This window comes from Meleagris gallopavo, chromosome 17, assembly GCF_000146605.3.
Source record: "Meleagris gallopavo isolate NT-WF06-2002-E0010 breed Aviagen turkey brand Nicholas breeding stock chromosome 17, Turkey_5.1, whole genome shotgun sequence".
In the NCBI taxonomy this organism is placed as follows: Eukaryota; Metazoa; Chordata; class Aves; order Galliformes; family Phasianidae; genus Meleagris; species Meleagris gallopavo.
The window spans coordinates 987,386-999,460 of NC_015027.2; the positions used below are offsets into that span (position 1 = coordinate 987,386).

Sequence of the window (12,075 nt, forward strand, 5' to 3'; positions counted from 1 at the left end):
TTTTAAATCCTCACCATCCTTTGTTAAGTCTAGTCACATAGCACAAGCATTCTAACCAGTCTGTGATTAATTAGCTAGAGGTCTGCAACAACTCTTCTCCATGACTAAATAATTTTTTAGTCTATCAAACTGTTAGTGCAAAGTGGGATAAATGACACTGGAGGGCCAGCGGCACTGACCTGCAGGTTCTGTTGCTCATTGAGGCTCCAGATGCTAAGCACCTTTTCGGATGAGCCCGAGATCCCTTTGGCCCTCTCTGAGTCAAAGTCAAGGCTCATCACCGGCTCCTGGTGGCAAATAAGTTGGCTCAACACTTTTCCTGTTGACAAATTCCAAAGGAGCACTGATCCATCTTCGTAGCCAGCCAGAAGTGATGGTTGTGAGCCACAGCTGCCCTGACCAAGAGAAAAATAAAACTGTTTGAAAAGTGAGCAGTCTGTTTGTGAAATTATCACCTCCAACTAGGTTTTAGATCAAGCATCAAGAAAATAAATGAAAATGCTGACAGGTGTAATAGTGAAGAGTTTAGAAGTTTAACTGTCAGTGCTACCAGGAAGGACACATCTCTGTGTTTCCACCACTTCTACTAACAGCATTACCAACCAACTGCTGACAAGCACTCAGCTTCCGTATCAACATACAACATTTTATACTCGACGTATGTAGTAGATATCTAATGCATGCATGTATATATACACACATAGAAGATTACTGAAAGTCCAATTTACAACCCTGTACATCACTTGCAAAAAGACTGCCTGAAGTTTCTGAAGCTTTAACTCATGGCCTAAAGTTCATTGCAATTCTTAGAAAAATAAGAAATAAAAAAATAGAGCAACAGACTTAGCAACAAGCTGTGCAGAACCATGTGGGCACTGAAAGAAGTGCCACGTGCCAGGGCAGCTGCACGCTGCCAAAGCAGGGGTGCACACATGGACTGCTTACTTACGTGCACTGCAGTGCATAAAGATGAACACCAAACCTCTTCAGGGATCTCTGGGTGAGTCACCAAGGGGTTAACAGGCGCCCGAGTCCCACTGTAACCAACTGAAGGCTATTTTGATTAATGATGTCACAGGCCAAAGGGCACGGCACCCTGGGCAGACACCTAATTTATTTAAGCCTCTGAAATAACTCAAAGAGGGGAACATTACTGGATTACATGTCACAGTTAAGGAAAATATTCATCATCGCTCCAGCCAAAGACTAATGACCCTGTAAGCACTAACTGGCTATGTGAGTGAAGATGCAAATCCCGAATGAAAAGCAACTAAATAACAAGCATTTGTTGGCAGTTATTTATTTAAAAGGAGAGGGACGACCCACCAAAATAGACATTGGGATTATGACCACCTCCTGCAGGGACACCGCAACCTACAAAATGCATCCAATAGCTCATTCAGTTATTTCCAAACCTGGCCTGATCCTATGGGATTCCGTTGTTTAGTATTGGAAACAAACTCGAGTTAAAGGATGCTTATAAAAAAAGTTTTTATTGGCATCGCATGATTGAATGAGGTCCTTCAAATGGACTTGCTGTCAGTGGCACGATACAAGCCTGCACTGACCAAGAGCTCACCACCTCTATTCATGGTCCAGTCTGTTCTCCCACGGGTTATTATTTGTTCTAGGGGGAATTAAGCCAACAAGAGATGGGTGGTCTGGGTAACAAGACTGCTGAGTAAAAGCACTGTCTTCTTTTTCAGATTTACCCAGCCCAAAGAACCGTTTAAATGAGGAATAAATCTTACCATGCAGGGAACAAAACTGCTCCTTAAAATAAGGAAGCAACGCAGGTCTGCCCACACCTCAAATCCTGTATGAGTCTCATTCCTTACTTCAAGGTTCTTTTTTTTGGAAGAGGCAGGGACCTTGCTTTGGCCAGATGTGGGCACAATCTTTTTTTTTTTATTATTTGTTAAAATAACATCAGAGCAAAGAATACCTGTCAAATGTATGCAAGTTCACAATGTTAAATTATTAGGTATTTTGGATGGAGAATGTTCTTTTTTTTAAATGTTGGGGGAAAACAAGAATAAAAATCTGAATTAAAATGAATTTTAAAGAAAAAAAACAAAGTATTTTATAGGTACATTAAGTTTAAGAAAGCCCCCAGTTTGGACAGAAAGCTGAGAAGAGCTATTACTGCACTGCTCTTCTGTGAGCTCATTGCTCTTCTGGAAGCCCAGGGCTTTGTGGATGGTCAGACTTTCCTTGCCCAACAAAACAAGATCAGATGGGCAGAGTCGGGCCTTCTGCCTCAGAACAGCATGGCCAAGCGTTGTGGTGCTCATCACCTATCAGTGGCTGCTCCAGCATCACAGCAAATGCCAAGCAGAAACATTTCTCTTTCTGCTGCAGGTATCTCAACTTAATTTGAAAAACGGAGTTTGCAGTGAGAGATTGGTCTGTTTTAAAAAGCAAGTGTTTTTTTCTGTGAAATCAAGGCCTCCTGTACTTCTCCTTCCTGACATGCTCAAGCGTGTAATATTTTAATGAATACATATACCTGAACTTAATAACAGCTATTGAAAGATTGGAGAAGCTCTCAGTCTGACGCCTGGACTTATCAAGCAGTGCTTCACAACAGCCCACTTATTTCAGCTGTTAATAATGGACACTTCTGGAGAAACGACTTTGCCAGCCATGTTCTGGTGTCAGTGGAAAATTTAAATTACAAATCATCATTCTTCCTAAACAGAGCAGTTTGATGTTGCATTTGGATAACTGTCAAGGAAGGAAGAGAAGGTGATCTGCTGTCAGCTCAACAAGAATAATTGCTATAGTTTATATAAAGTAATAACTCTGCATTTCCAGTTTCTACATGTATTGTTCCCATTGAATTATTTTGTTTGCGCCGTTATGCAACATGATGCCTTCCCCAAAGAGCACAGAAAATGAAGGGAAGACTGTATTTACTTCTGCAAATCCTTACCCCACCCAATTAGTAATAGCAGAAAGGTGTGAAGCTGAAGGAACAATGTATTTAAGATTGTGAGCCTTCAAAAGAGAAAAGAAAAAAATGAACGAGCGCAGTGAGTTAGTCAAGGACATACTTAGAGTCAAATGAGAGGAAAGAAAAAGTTTCAGAACAACCAAATAAAATGTTGGTATCTTTAAACTGCTTAGAAGCAGCGAGTTGGCTTGATCCACAAGCCTAACATAAGCTTCATCTTAAGTCTACTGTGTATATGTGAGAGTTCCCAGTTCATGCTACTGCTAGTAAGATGCCCTGTATCCCTGGTACGTGGCTTTTCCTAAAAATGGAAAGCAGAAAAATATCATCCACAGCTCTGATAGTCCCCAAGCTCCTGCTGACCAGCAGCCTACACACCATTATGTAGCTTTCTCTGTGTCAGTCTGTTCTTCAGCTTGTTAACTTGCTGTGCCATAAGCAGCAAATAGTCCCTTCGGCAGCGTGTTGCCCGTAAGCGATGGGCCGGGGAGTGCTCATCTCCTGGGTACGTCCACACTGCCCAGCGTGGTGAGGTACAAAGAAATCCTGAGCTGCCTCTATTCAGGAAGGGTACAGCTGGGTTAGCTGGTGTCCTGCTTTTATGGTTACAGGGTTGCTCAGCGACCCACTTAGTCAAACCACAAAACAGAACACAGAGCAGCACTTTGGTACACCACAATAATTACTTGCCCTGAAACAGTATCCTCCTCCCCTGTGCCTTTGAACTGAGTTGAACACATTTGTAAAAGAATAAAAAAAAAAAAAAGAATAAAAGAGTAAGTGTGAGACTGCAACTGTCCTTGCCTGTTGCAGTCTAGGAAGTTGTGGTAACTTCTCCCAATTCCCAGTCTTATCCTTTATCCCTACTGACAACAGAATTAAAATCTTATTTAAAAAACAAAACTCTGCACCTGCTCTGCTTCCTAGAGGATCAGCAGTATTAGTTCATGTGAGAAACATGGCGAGAAAGAGAACTGTTTGTAGGGGCAACAAAATTTTAAACACTGTACATTCCCTCAATTATCTTCATCTTGTTAAAATATGTCCGGGCCACAGAAAGCCACATTCATTTCCTTGAGTACCAACTGCCTTTTTAGAATAAACTTTGTTTAATGAAAACCTAATTAGTCTACTTGCCTTTTTTCCCCCCAGCTATTCCACCACGGGACTTACACTGTGGCCTCTCCTACTTTTCCTTGATACCAGCAACTGAATTCCTCTGCACTTCACCCAGTTCAGGCCCCGAGTGAAGACAGTAATGCCTCAAATGCACAGCTGATCAGTACTTTCTGCAGCTGAAACCAATACAAATCCTCAGATGAAACTGAAGGGAATCATGTGGTTGAAATCAGCTCAGATGGTGCTGCAGACCTGTACCTGTCAGTGGTCAGGGAGTAAAGCAGAGAATCTGCACTGCAACTAATTTTGGGGGATTTAAAGCCCACCTCCTGAACTCCTTTCTCTCTCTACTGCCGCCTTCTTGTGCTAATTGCCTTTCACTGCTGGCATCCCATAAGCACCACTGGCTAAGTGCTCTGCAAATGTACTTTTTTGTTGTTTATTTTTTGTTTTGTTGTTTTAATTAGCTGTTTTTATTTACCTTTTAGTTCAAAGCCAGTACAACCATAAATATTTGTTCCTATTGTATGCTGGTAACAGGAATGTTCATAGAGTGCTTCCTTATCCTGAGGGCATTAAAGTGAATGTAACCTACCATTAAAATCACTGTTTTTAAGTAACCCAATCGTTTCTCATCATTAATAAGGCAAGAAGCTGTATCAAACAACTGGTTTCAGTAAGTCACTCATTTTTCCTCTTGATTGATGCAAAAACTGTACCTATCCTAAGGATATAAAGCTTACCCTAAGTATTTGCAAATGTTCCATTAAAGCTTGGAGAGCTCTGAAAGTTACATTAACGATGTTCACAAATCTTTCCCCCCTTTAATAGTATAATTACTTGATTGGTTTGATAATAAATCAAAATCCAAGTGAAGAAAGATTCATGTGCTTCATATAAAATGAATCACAGGGAAAACATTTCACAATTAGCGGGAGCTCTTGCCTTACCTGCCATAACTTCAGACACATGGGCATGCCCAGCTTGGCACCCATCTCTGGCTTCAAGGTACAGACCGACGTCTTGGATGGTAGCTCCAAAACCTGAACCTGACATCAGGAAAACAAGAGTATTTGGTCATGCTCCAGGTCGAAATCCTGCTGCTAAAAACACAAGTCTTTTAAAGTGATTAAGGCTAGTGTAAGTGCTTCCAGTAAAAAGCTGTCTGGAGGAAACTGGGGAATACATGTTAGGTTGAAGCTGTAGGGGAATCTACAGGTAAGCAGCTTTATGAAAGACCAGACAGAAGTGCTAGAAGGTAACTTCATCTTCTTCCACTGCTCTATTATCTCTTCTGACTTCTTTAGAGTAGGTGATGTGCATTACAACAGGTAAGAATGCAGACAGCTTAGTCTGAAAACACTTCCCTGCTTCTTTCCCCTTTCTGCATCTTCATAGCGAAGTTTTTTTTGTATATTCAGTTGTGGACACTTCTATTGTCTCTTCTGTTCTGGCACGGTGATACAGAGCTTGTGTGGATACACAGCCACCGTATATATCTGAGTGGACTTTTATTCACTGGTTAACTTAACACCCCCAAATCATCTGCTCAGTGCAGGCTGGAGCACCGACAGCATACTAGTATTTCTACCACAGTGCTGTCTGACCCTGCTTTGAATAGGGTCAGGTAATACTGTGCTTAACACCTGCTCTCTGTGTAGCAGCCCCTACTTTTGCTTGCGCTGAAGGCAATGAATTATGGGTTTGTCTTTAAAAAAAGTGGGGCAAAAGTCTTTCTTCTGCCAGAGAAGTAGCTCATTTCCTCCGCAGGACGATGGCAGGCAAGATCAGGGAGTCTGCCTTTGCAGTTTGGCACTGGAAGGTTTTTAGTCTCTTGACTGACACAGAAATGCCTTACTTGGGGCTGATTCTTGAGCTTGGAACTATAGAGAAAGACCTTATGTTCCTGGAAGCAAGTTTTTGACACTTTTATATATATATATATCTGTGTGTGTGTGTGTGTGTGTGTGTGTGTGTGTGTGTGTGTGTGTGTATTGCTCTTTCTCAGACACATACTTAATCACTGAGGTGATCTTTTATTTTAATTAAATAAGCAACAGCGTACATTATCTCATAAAAGTAAAGGACTTCAAATATTTGATAAATCCAGCATTGCCAGCCACTCTGGATTATTTCAGAATGTGCGAAGGCCCAACAGTGCTGTTGGACAGCCCAAGACATGTGAATTTCCTTAAGCATCTGAGATGAGGTATTAAACAAATATGGCTCCTCTGGGAACCATCAATCAAGACCGCGGCAGCTGCAATGGCTTTCCAATCCCATACCTTTAGTTCAAAGCTTGCCAGAACATCTTCCTATTTCTAGAGATTGTCAACTAGCCTGCCAAAAGCCAGCTGCACTCTAGGACTGCAAGTCAATGATGTACTAAACACAATATACAGAGCATTTTCTAAAGCCAGTTAGCAATGGAGCAGGAAACTGTTCTCCAGATTTGACAGATGGAGGCTATAGCAGAGCCATGCAGTGTGCAGACCAAAGTTTGAGCATCTGGGAATTCTGCTTCTTTGCAGCTACACTCTTAACAAAAGATTCTTTTCTCTTGGCAACTTTCTTGCTATCAGTACAACAACCAAGTTAGCTATTGGAGGAAACCAGCTGTAAATATGAAGGTGACCCACTCTCATCTTGTGCCTTTCATCACTGGCTCCCCAGAGGGCATTGTCTTCCAGACTACAAGAAAACCAGGACTGTAACTTAGTTAGCAAGGAAAGATAAATGCACTGGGATAAATGCATCTCTGCAGGTTAAAAATAATTCTTAAAAAGCCACTCCTTTATTTTATCCTGATTCAAAAGGAAAGACCTCTTACAAGGGCTATGGTTGAGCTTGCAAAGGACAAAGGAAAGCAGAGAAGAGGATTTTTTCTGCAGAAGGCAATCAGGCATGAGCTGCCTGTGCTAGACTGACAGTTCCAGAGATTGCCTGCATTAGACAACTGAGCCTTAGAAATAAATACTATTTCATATATTTTGACATCTGTAACCTAAAACTTGAAGTTCTGTGTTTATATTGGTTTTGCTTAATAGGAGAAAGATTTTCCTTCGCCTGAGGTTAATAGTGTTCCTGGGTGGCTAAAACTGGCCACAAGGAAACACACCCTTTTTCTTTTCCACATTAATAAAGCTTTTAACATGTTTCTGGCAAACTGGCAAGAAAAGTGCATGTAACTCATAATTGGTGATTTAAATGCAATCATGAACAAATAAATGCCTGTTCAGATCTCATTATTTATGGACTGAACCTGCTTTAAGACAAAATTACTCTTCTTTGGGCACCAGCCAAGCATAAACACTTATTAAGTCTTAATTTTAATCATAAGCTGCAAATGTACTGTGTCTCACAGTGCTGCCTATTTGGAAACACTGTATGTTATGGGAGCGTATGTATGTGCATTTATTGAAAACTGACATAGTTCCAGTGTCAAGTTCACACACAGAGAGGAACTCTCACCTCAGGAGACAGCAAATCATTACCAGCTTGCAAAGCCCAAGCAAACAAATGAAAGTAAACCAGAGATGAATTGCAAGAGACACTGGGGTAAAACAGCTCCTCTCTGGATGACTGTTTAATTCTTTGTGAACAGAATGTGTGTGCACATTTTGCCTGAAACAAGTTCTTCTCCACCTCATATAAGACAGCACTTTCCAGGTTTAAGTTAAATATCATTGAGCACTTCTGTAAAATGGAAGCAGTTCTCCGTTCGATCAGAACAATAGATGTGCCCGAGAATGGTTTTATTTACTGGTACAGTGGCTGTTTCTACAGACTTACTCACTTCTGTAAAATGCTGAATATTCTGGCTGTGGGCCAGCAAAGTACTTACATATATCCTCAGCTTCTGAGTACTGAAGAGCCCACATTTTCTCTCAATACAGGCACCATTCCCATATATTGCTTAGTATACAGAAAATGTAACTTTCAGTTTCAAGATATGCATCCTATGGTCCAGGTAAGCTCGTGATCTTCTATGCTTATGGACAACTTGCAATTTAGCTACAATATTGCTTTTATTTACTCATATCACCTCTTTTTTTTCATACTTTTGGTATTTTAATGTCAAGCATGTGAATCAATTTAATTTTGTATCATGTCCTCAAGCAGTCTTTCAAAGAAAACAAAAATACAATTTACACAAAACAGACGTAGAAAATGCCAACAAAGCTGTCAGTCAGTGACTGCTGTGATAATGGGTATGAAATGTGGGTGTATACAGTAGGAACTGAAGTGAACCCTACAATTATTTCAAACAGAGCAAACCTCTTGCTGCTAATAGTAATTCCACTATTTCCAGCCAAAGTACCAGTTAAAGAATTAGCCCGAGGTGAAAGACCACATATCGCATTACAAATCACCTGCACCTCCCCTCCTCTCACCAGGCACAACTTCCAGCCAGAGACAGCAGATGAGTACGGCCATCTGATGACAGACTTCTGACTGTTAGCTCCCCAGAAGGACTCTTTTCCCCTTTTAACAGTATTCAGCAGCAGCACCGCAGGAGCTTTCAAATCTCCTGCACGTGAAAGACCATCGGCAGCTGCAAATACTTAAATGTTACACAAAACTTGGGGTGGTATCCTTGTTATTAGAGCATGAGTTATATAACTCAGTCATTTTTCTGGCAGGTAATGGTGATTAGGAGCCCCGGAGGTTCCTTGTGCTGCCCCCTCTTGAGCAGCGGATTTGAAAGCAACCATGTTTCTCCTTCCAAACTTTCTTATTTAAGCAACGTTCCAAGCACCGGAAAAAAGAAGCATTTCCTACCTCCTCCAGGGTCTTGGCTGCCATGGCCATCAGCCAGCGTCCCTGTGCCACCTTCAACAGAGAGCTTCTGCAGAATCCCACGTTCTCCGTGAAGACAGAATCCATCACTGCAGTCCGTCCCTCTGCTAAATCCCACAGGCAGATCCTCTGGTCACGACCTTGACTTTTACAATAAAGCAAGTTGTTCTGTGAGCAGTAGGACTGAGGAAACCTGCCTGCCTGTAGTTTAGTATCTCAAAGTTGGGACTTTAATACGTAATAAGGACTGAGCTTAGTAAAGCTTCAAAAGCTACCAGGAGGAGAGAGGAGCTGAGAGTCAGACACACCACCCCCACTGTCAGCCACGCTTTCTTACCAGGAGAGACTCCATCAAACACAGTTACACTATTTAAATATGCAACTATTTATGATTTTTTTATGAGTATTTGAAAATTTTCATGACAAGAATACTACACATTAGCATATTTAACACTCTCTCACCATAACAGTGAAACAGAGTGATCAGGTTTGTTGACTGCTGAAAGACAAAGAGCAAGACAAGAAGGACCACAAAGGTAAAGGAATGAGTTACTCAGTGGCCAGCTTCACACAGCCAGATGCAGAAGCAGACTCGTACACCTCCTCGACCCAGGGGGAAAGCCCATGTGCTCCCACACAGTAAGGCCAAGAAGGCCAGTCAGACCGCACAGCATTGGTTGCTACGTATTTACCCAGCTCCAGTTGCCCTGGAACAAAACATTGCTGTGGAGAAGCAGCAGTTTTGGAGTTAAACTACAGCAGCACAGGATACCCATCCTGTTACTGCCTGGGAGAAGGGGCCATCAGAAATTCCTCATCCATTTCTTATTTGAATTAGTAGTATTGCTTGACAGAACCGTGTAAACAAAACAGAGGTAGATGCAAATCTGACTGATTTAGGGCTTCTTCAACATCAGTACAGAAACTCCCATCTGCTGTTCAGCTGAATAGGAAACTATGAAAACATAGTGCTAGGAATACAAAAATGTGGTGGGACTGCAAGAAACTGCTGTGATTTAGAGCAGAATAGCAAAAAATACAGGTAAACAGTGTCCCAAAATTGCACTGCTGTATGAACGGTTACACACCAAAAATAGAGGTAATGAAAAGCTCTATAATAATACAAACAATACTCATTCAATAGGATTTTATGGGGGAGAGTGTTGATAATTGTACTTAAGTAGATAACAAATATAAATGCTAATGAGTTCCACTGTGTATTATAAGAGATGTCTTCTCTAGATAAACGTGTCAGAACACCTCCTCGTCATACAGACACTTTGGCATCCACTCCGCTCAGATCACCTGTCTAATCCAAGGTACACAAATCTTCCCAACCTTCCCTTCCTAAATGAGAACACGGGCGTTTTGCAACATGGGCGTGCAGCTCAGCATTCCTGCTCATTTCGCACCATTCTCCCATCTCCGCTTCTTCTCTTCCCCTTTTTCTCCTTCTCCTCACAATTTGTATACTGTACCAGATTTGATCTTCCCTGAGAAACAGTTGTGAAGCACCTAACTTCAAATCCATTTCCTTTAAGCAGAAACTTCACCTGATGTCAGTAATAAGGACACTATGAAATTACAATGAAAAATGGTACAATTAATTTCTTTATGATACACATGTAGTCACACTGCAATGCAGACTCATGTGAATCATGAAGAAATTAACTGGTCATAGTAATTCTGGGTTATTTGTACTTCTGTACATTTTCTGTATGTGTTGGAGAGGCTATCAGTGACTCCAAAAATAAAATATTCCCGCTCTTTATGTTTTTTTGTTGTTGTTGTTTTTGTTTTTGTTTTTTTTTTAACTCAGGTACATAACAGGAACAAAAATAATTTTCACTTCTTTTTGCCTGCCTCACTTACCTCAGGAGCCTGTCTTTACTATCCATCGTTTCCAACCAGTAGACAGATTTTCTTCCATGGCCATCCAGGGTAGCGTCCACTCTGTGAGTTTTCAGGTTCCAGACATGGATAAACCCATTCTCAGACCTGGCAGCAATAACAGATGCTGATAAGACAGTCCAATACCTCCTCCCCTTCTTTTTCCCCCAGCTGGAAGTTACACGTACCAAGACAACAGACCCATCATTCACCAGCCACGCATTTTGTTGGTTATCTAAACAACATCCTTTATTTTAAAAGGAAATGTCTGTACAATGCTCAGCTTAGCCAGAAATCCAGATTTACTTACCCAGAGAAGAGAATGGGGACGGCAGGTTCTTCACCTCCGCAGGAGAAACGCAGCGCGTGGACAGCAGCACCGGTACCTCTGAGCACAAAGCGTGGGTCTGGAGGTGGCTGCGCCATCCGAGCAACTGGGAGAGCAAAACGACACGGATACCATGGAGGGCAGGGCAGCCTGCAGGGAAGTTACAACTGTAAATATTTTTGGATCAAGACATTAGCTTTTCGTAGAAGTAACATCTAATATTGGTAATTGGTAACATACAATCCTTTGGAAGTAATTCCTCTTAGCTTTGAGTGATTGAGCAGCCACCCAATCTGCGTGCTGACATTAGGTGGTGGTTTCCTTCTAAGCTTAGTGGTTGCCGAGTTGGCCATGTGCATACATATCCCTGTAAACACAGAACTGTTCAGCTGTTCTCTCTGCTGCAAAAAGGAACAGATACTAAACGCAAGAAACTGGATGCAATAATTTATCCTTCCACTTATCCTTCTGGAAAGTCTTTCCCTTTCTTCACCATCAAATGCTCTGTTTGTGCTTTCTAACCACAACCATTTACAGAAAAGCACTGCAGTATATATGTCAAGTGAAAAGAATTTCAGACGAGATCTGAGCTATGATCGTTTTTACACAAGGCTGCCACCTCTCCCCATTGCTTCAGCTTCTGGTTCCAAGCATGGTTACTTGAAAGAAGAAACACATTATTTCACACTACCTAGAATTGAGTTAAACATTTTACTCCACGGGGTTGGCATGGTGAGCTCCAGCTCTGAACACCCGTCAGGAACATGCTTCACCTGTGCTCTAATCCTGAATTTTGTCACAGAAGGTCGCCTTGGGACAGCAGTGTGCTGTCACCCTCAAAACAACACTGTGTGGAGCCACAAAAACAATAGCTGGCAGCTTGTCAGAGGAGCTGGTCCTTCTAAAGGGTGGAACAACACTGAGTCTGTGCACTGAGCAAGGAAGACAAAGCAGGTTGGGATTACTGGGCAGGTTGTTTTTA

The 12,075-nt window shown here is 41.7% G+C and overlaps 1 protein-coding gene across 6 annotated transcripts in view; it reads right to left on the reverse strand.

The window, feature by feature from the left end:
- Positions 1 to 12,075, reverse strand: part of GNB1L (G protein subunit beta 1 like) — a 38,405-nt gene that overhangs the window by 8,945 nt on the left and 17,385 nt on the right. For 5 of the 6 annotated variants that reach the window (XR_002120318.2, XR_002120316.2, XR_002120317.2 and 2 more), the window contains exons 2-6: positions 11,076 to 11,243; positions 10,748 to 10,873; positions 8,858 to 9,020; positions 5,026 to 5,124; positions 180 to 416 (exon numbers count right to left, since the gene is read on the reverse strand). Coding sequence is in view for 3 of the 6 variants with exons in the window: in XM_019620959.2 (XP_019476504.1) it covers positions 180 to 416; positions 5,026 to 5,124; positions 8,858 to 9,020; positions 10,748 to 10,873; positions 11,076 to 11,191 (741 nt within the window). In the remaining 3 variants the exon portion in view is untranslated. The remainder of the gene's footprint in view (positions 1 to 179; positions 417 to 5,025; positions 5,125 to 8,857; positions 9,021 to 10,747; positions 10,874 to 11,075; positions 11,244 to 12,075) is intronic. The other variant, XM_019620961.2, reaches the window with a different exon arrangement.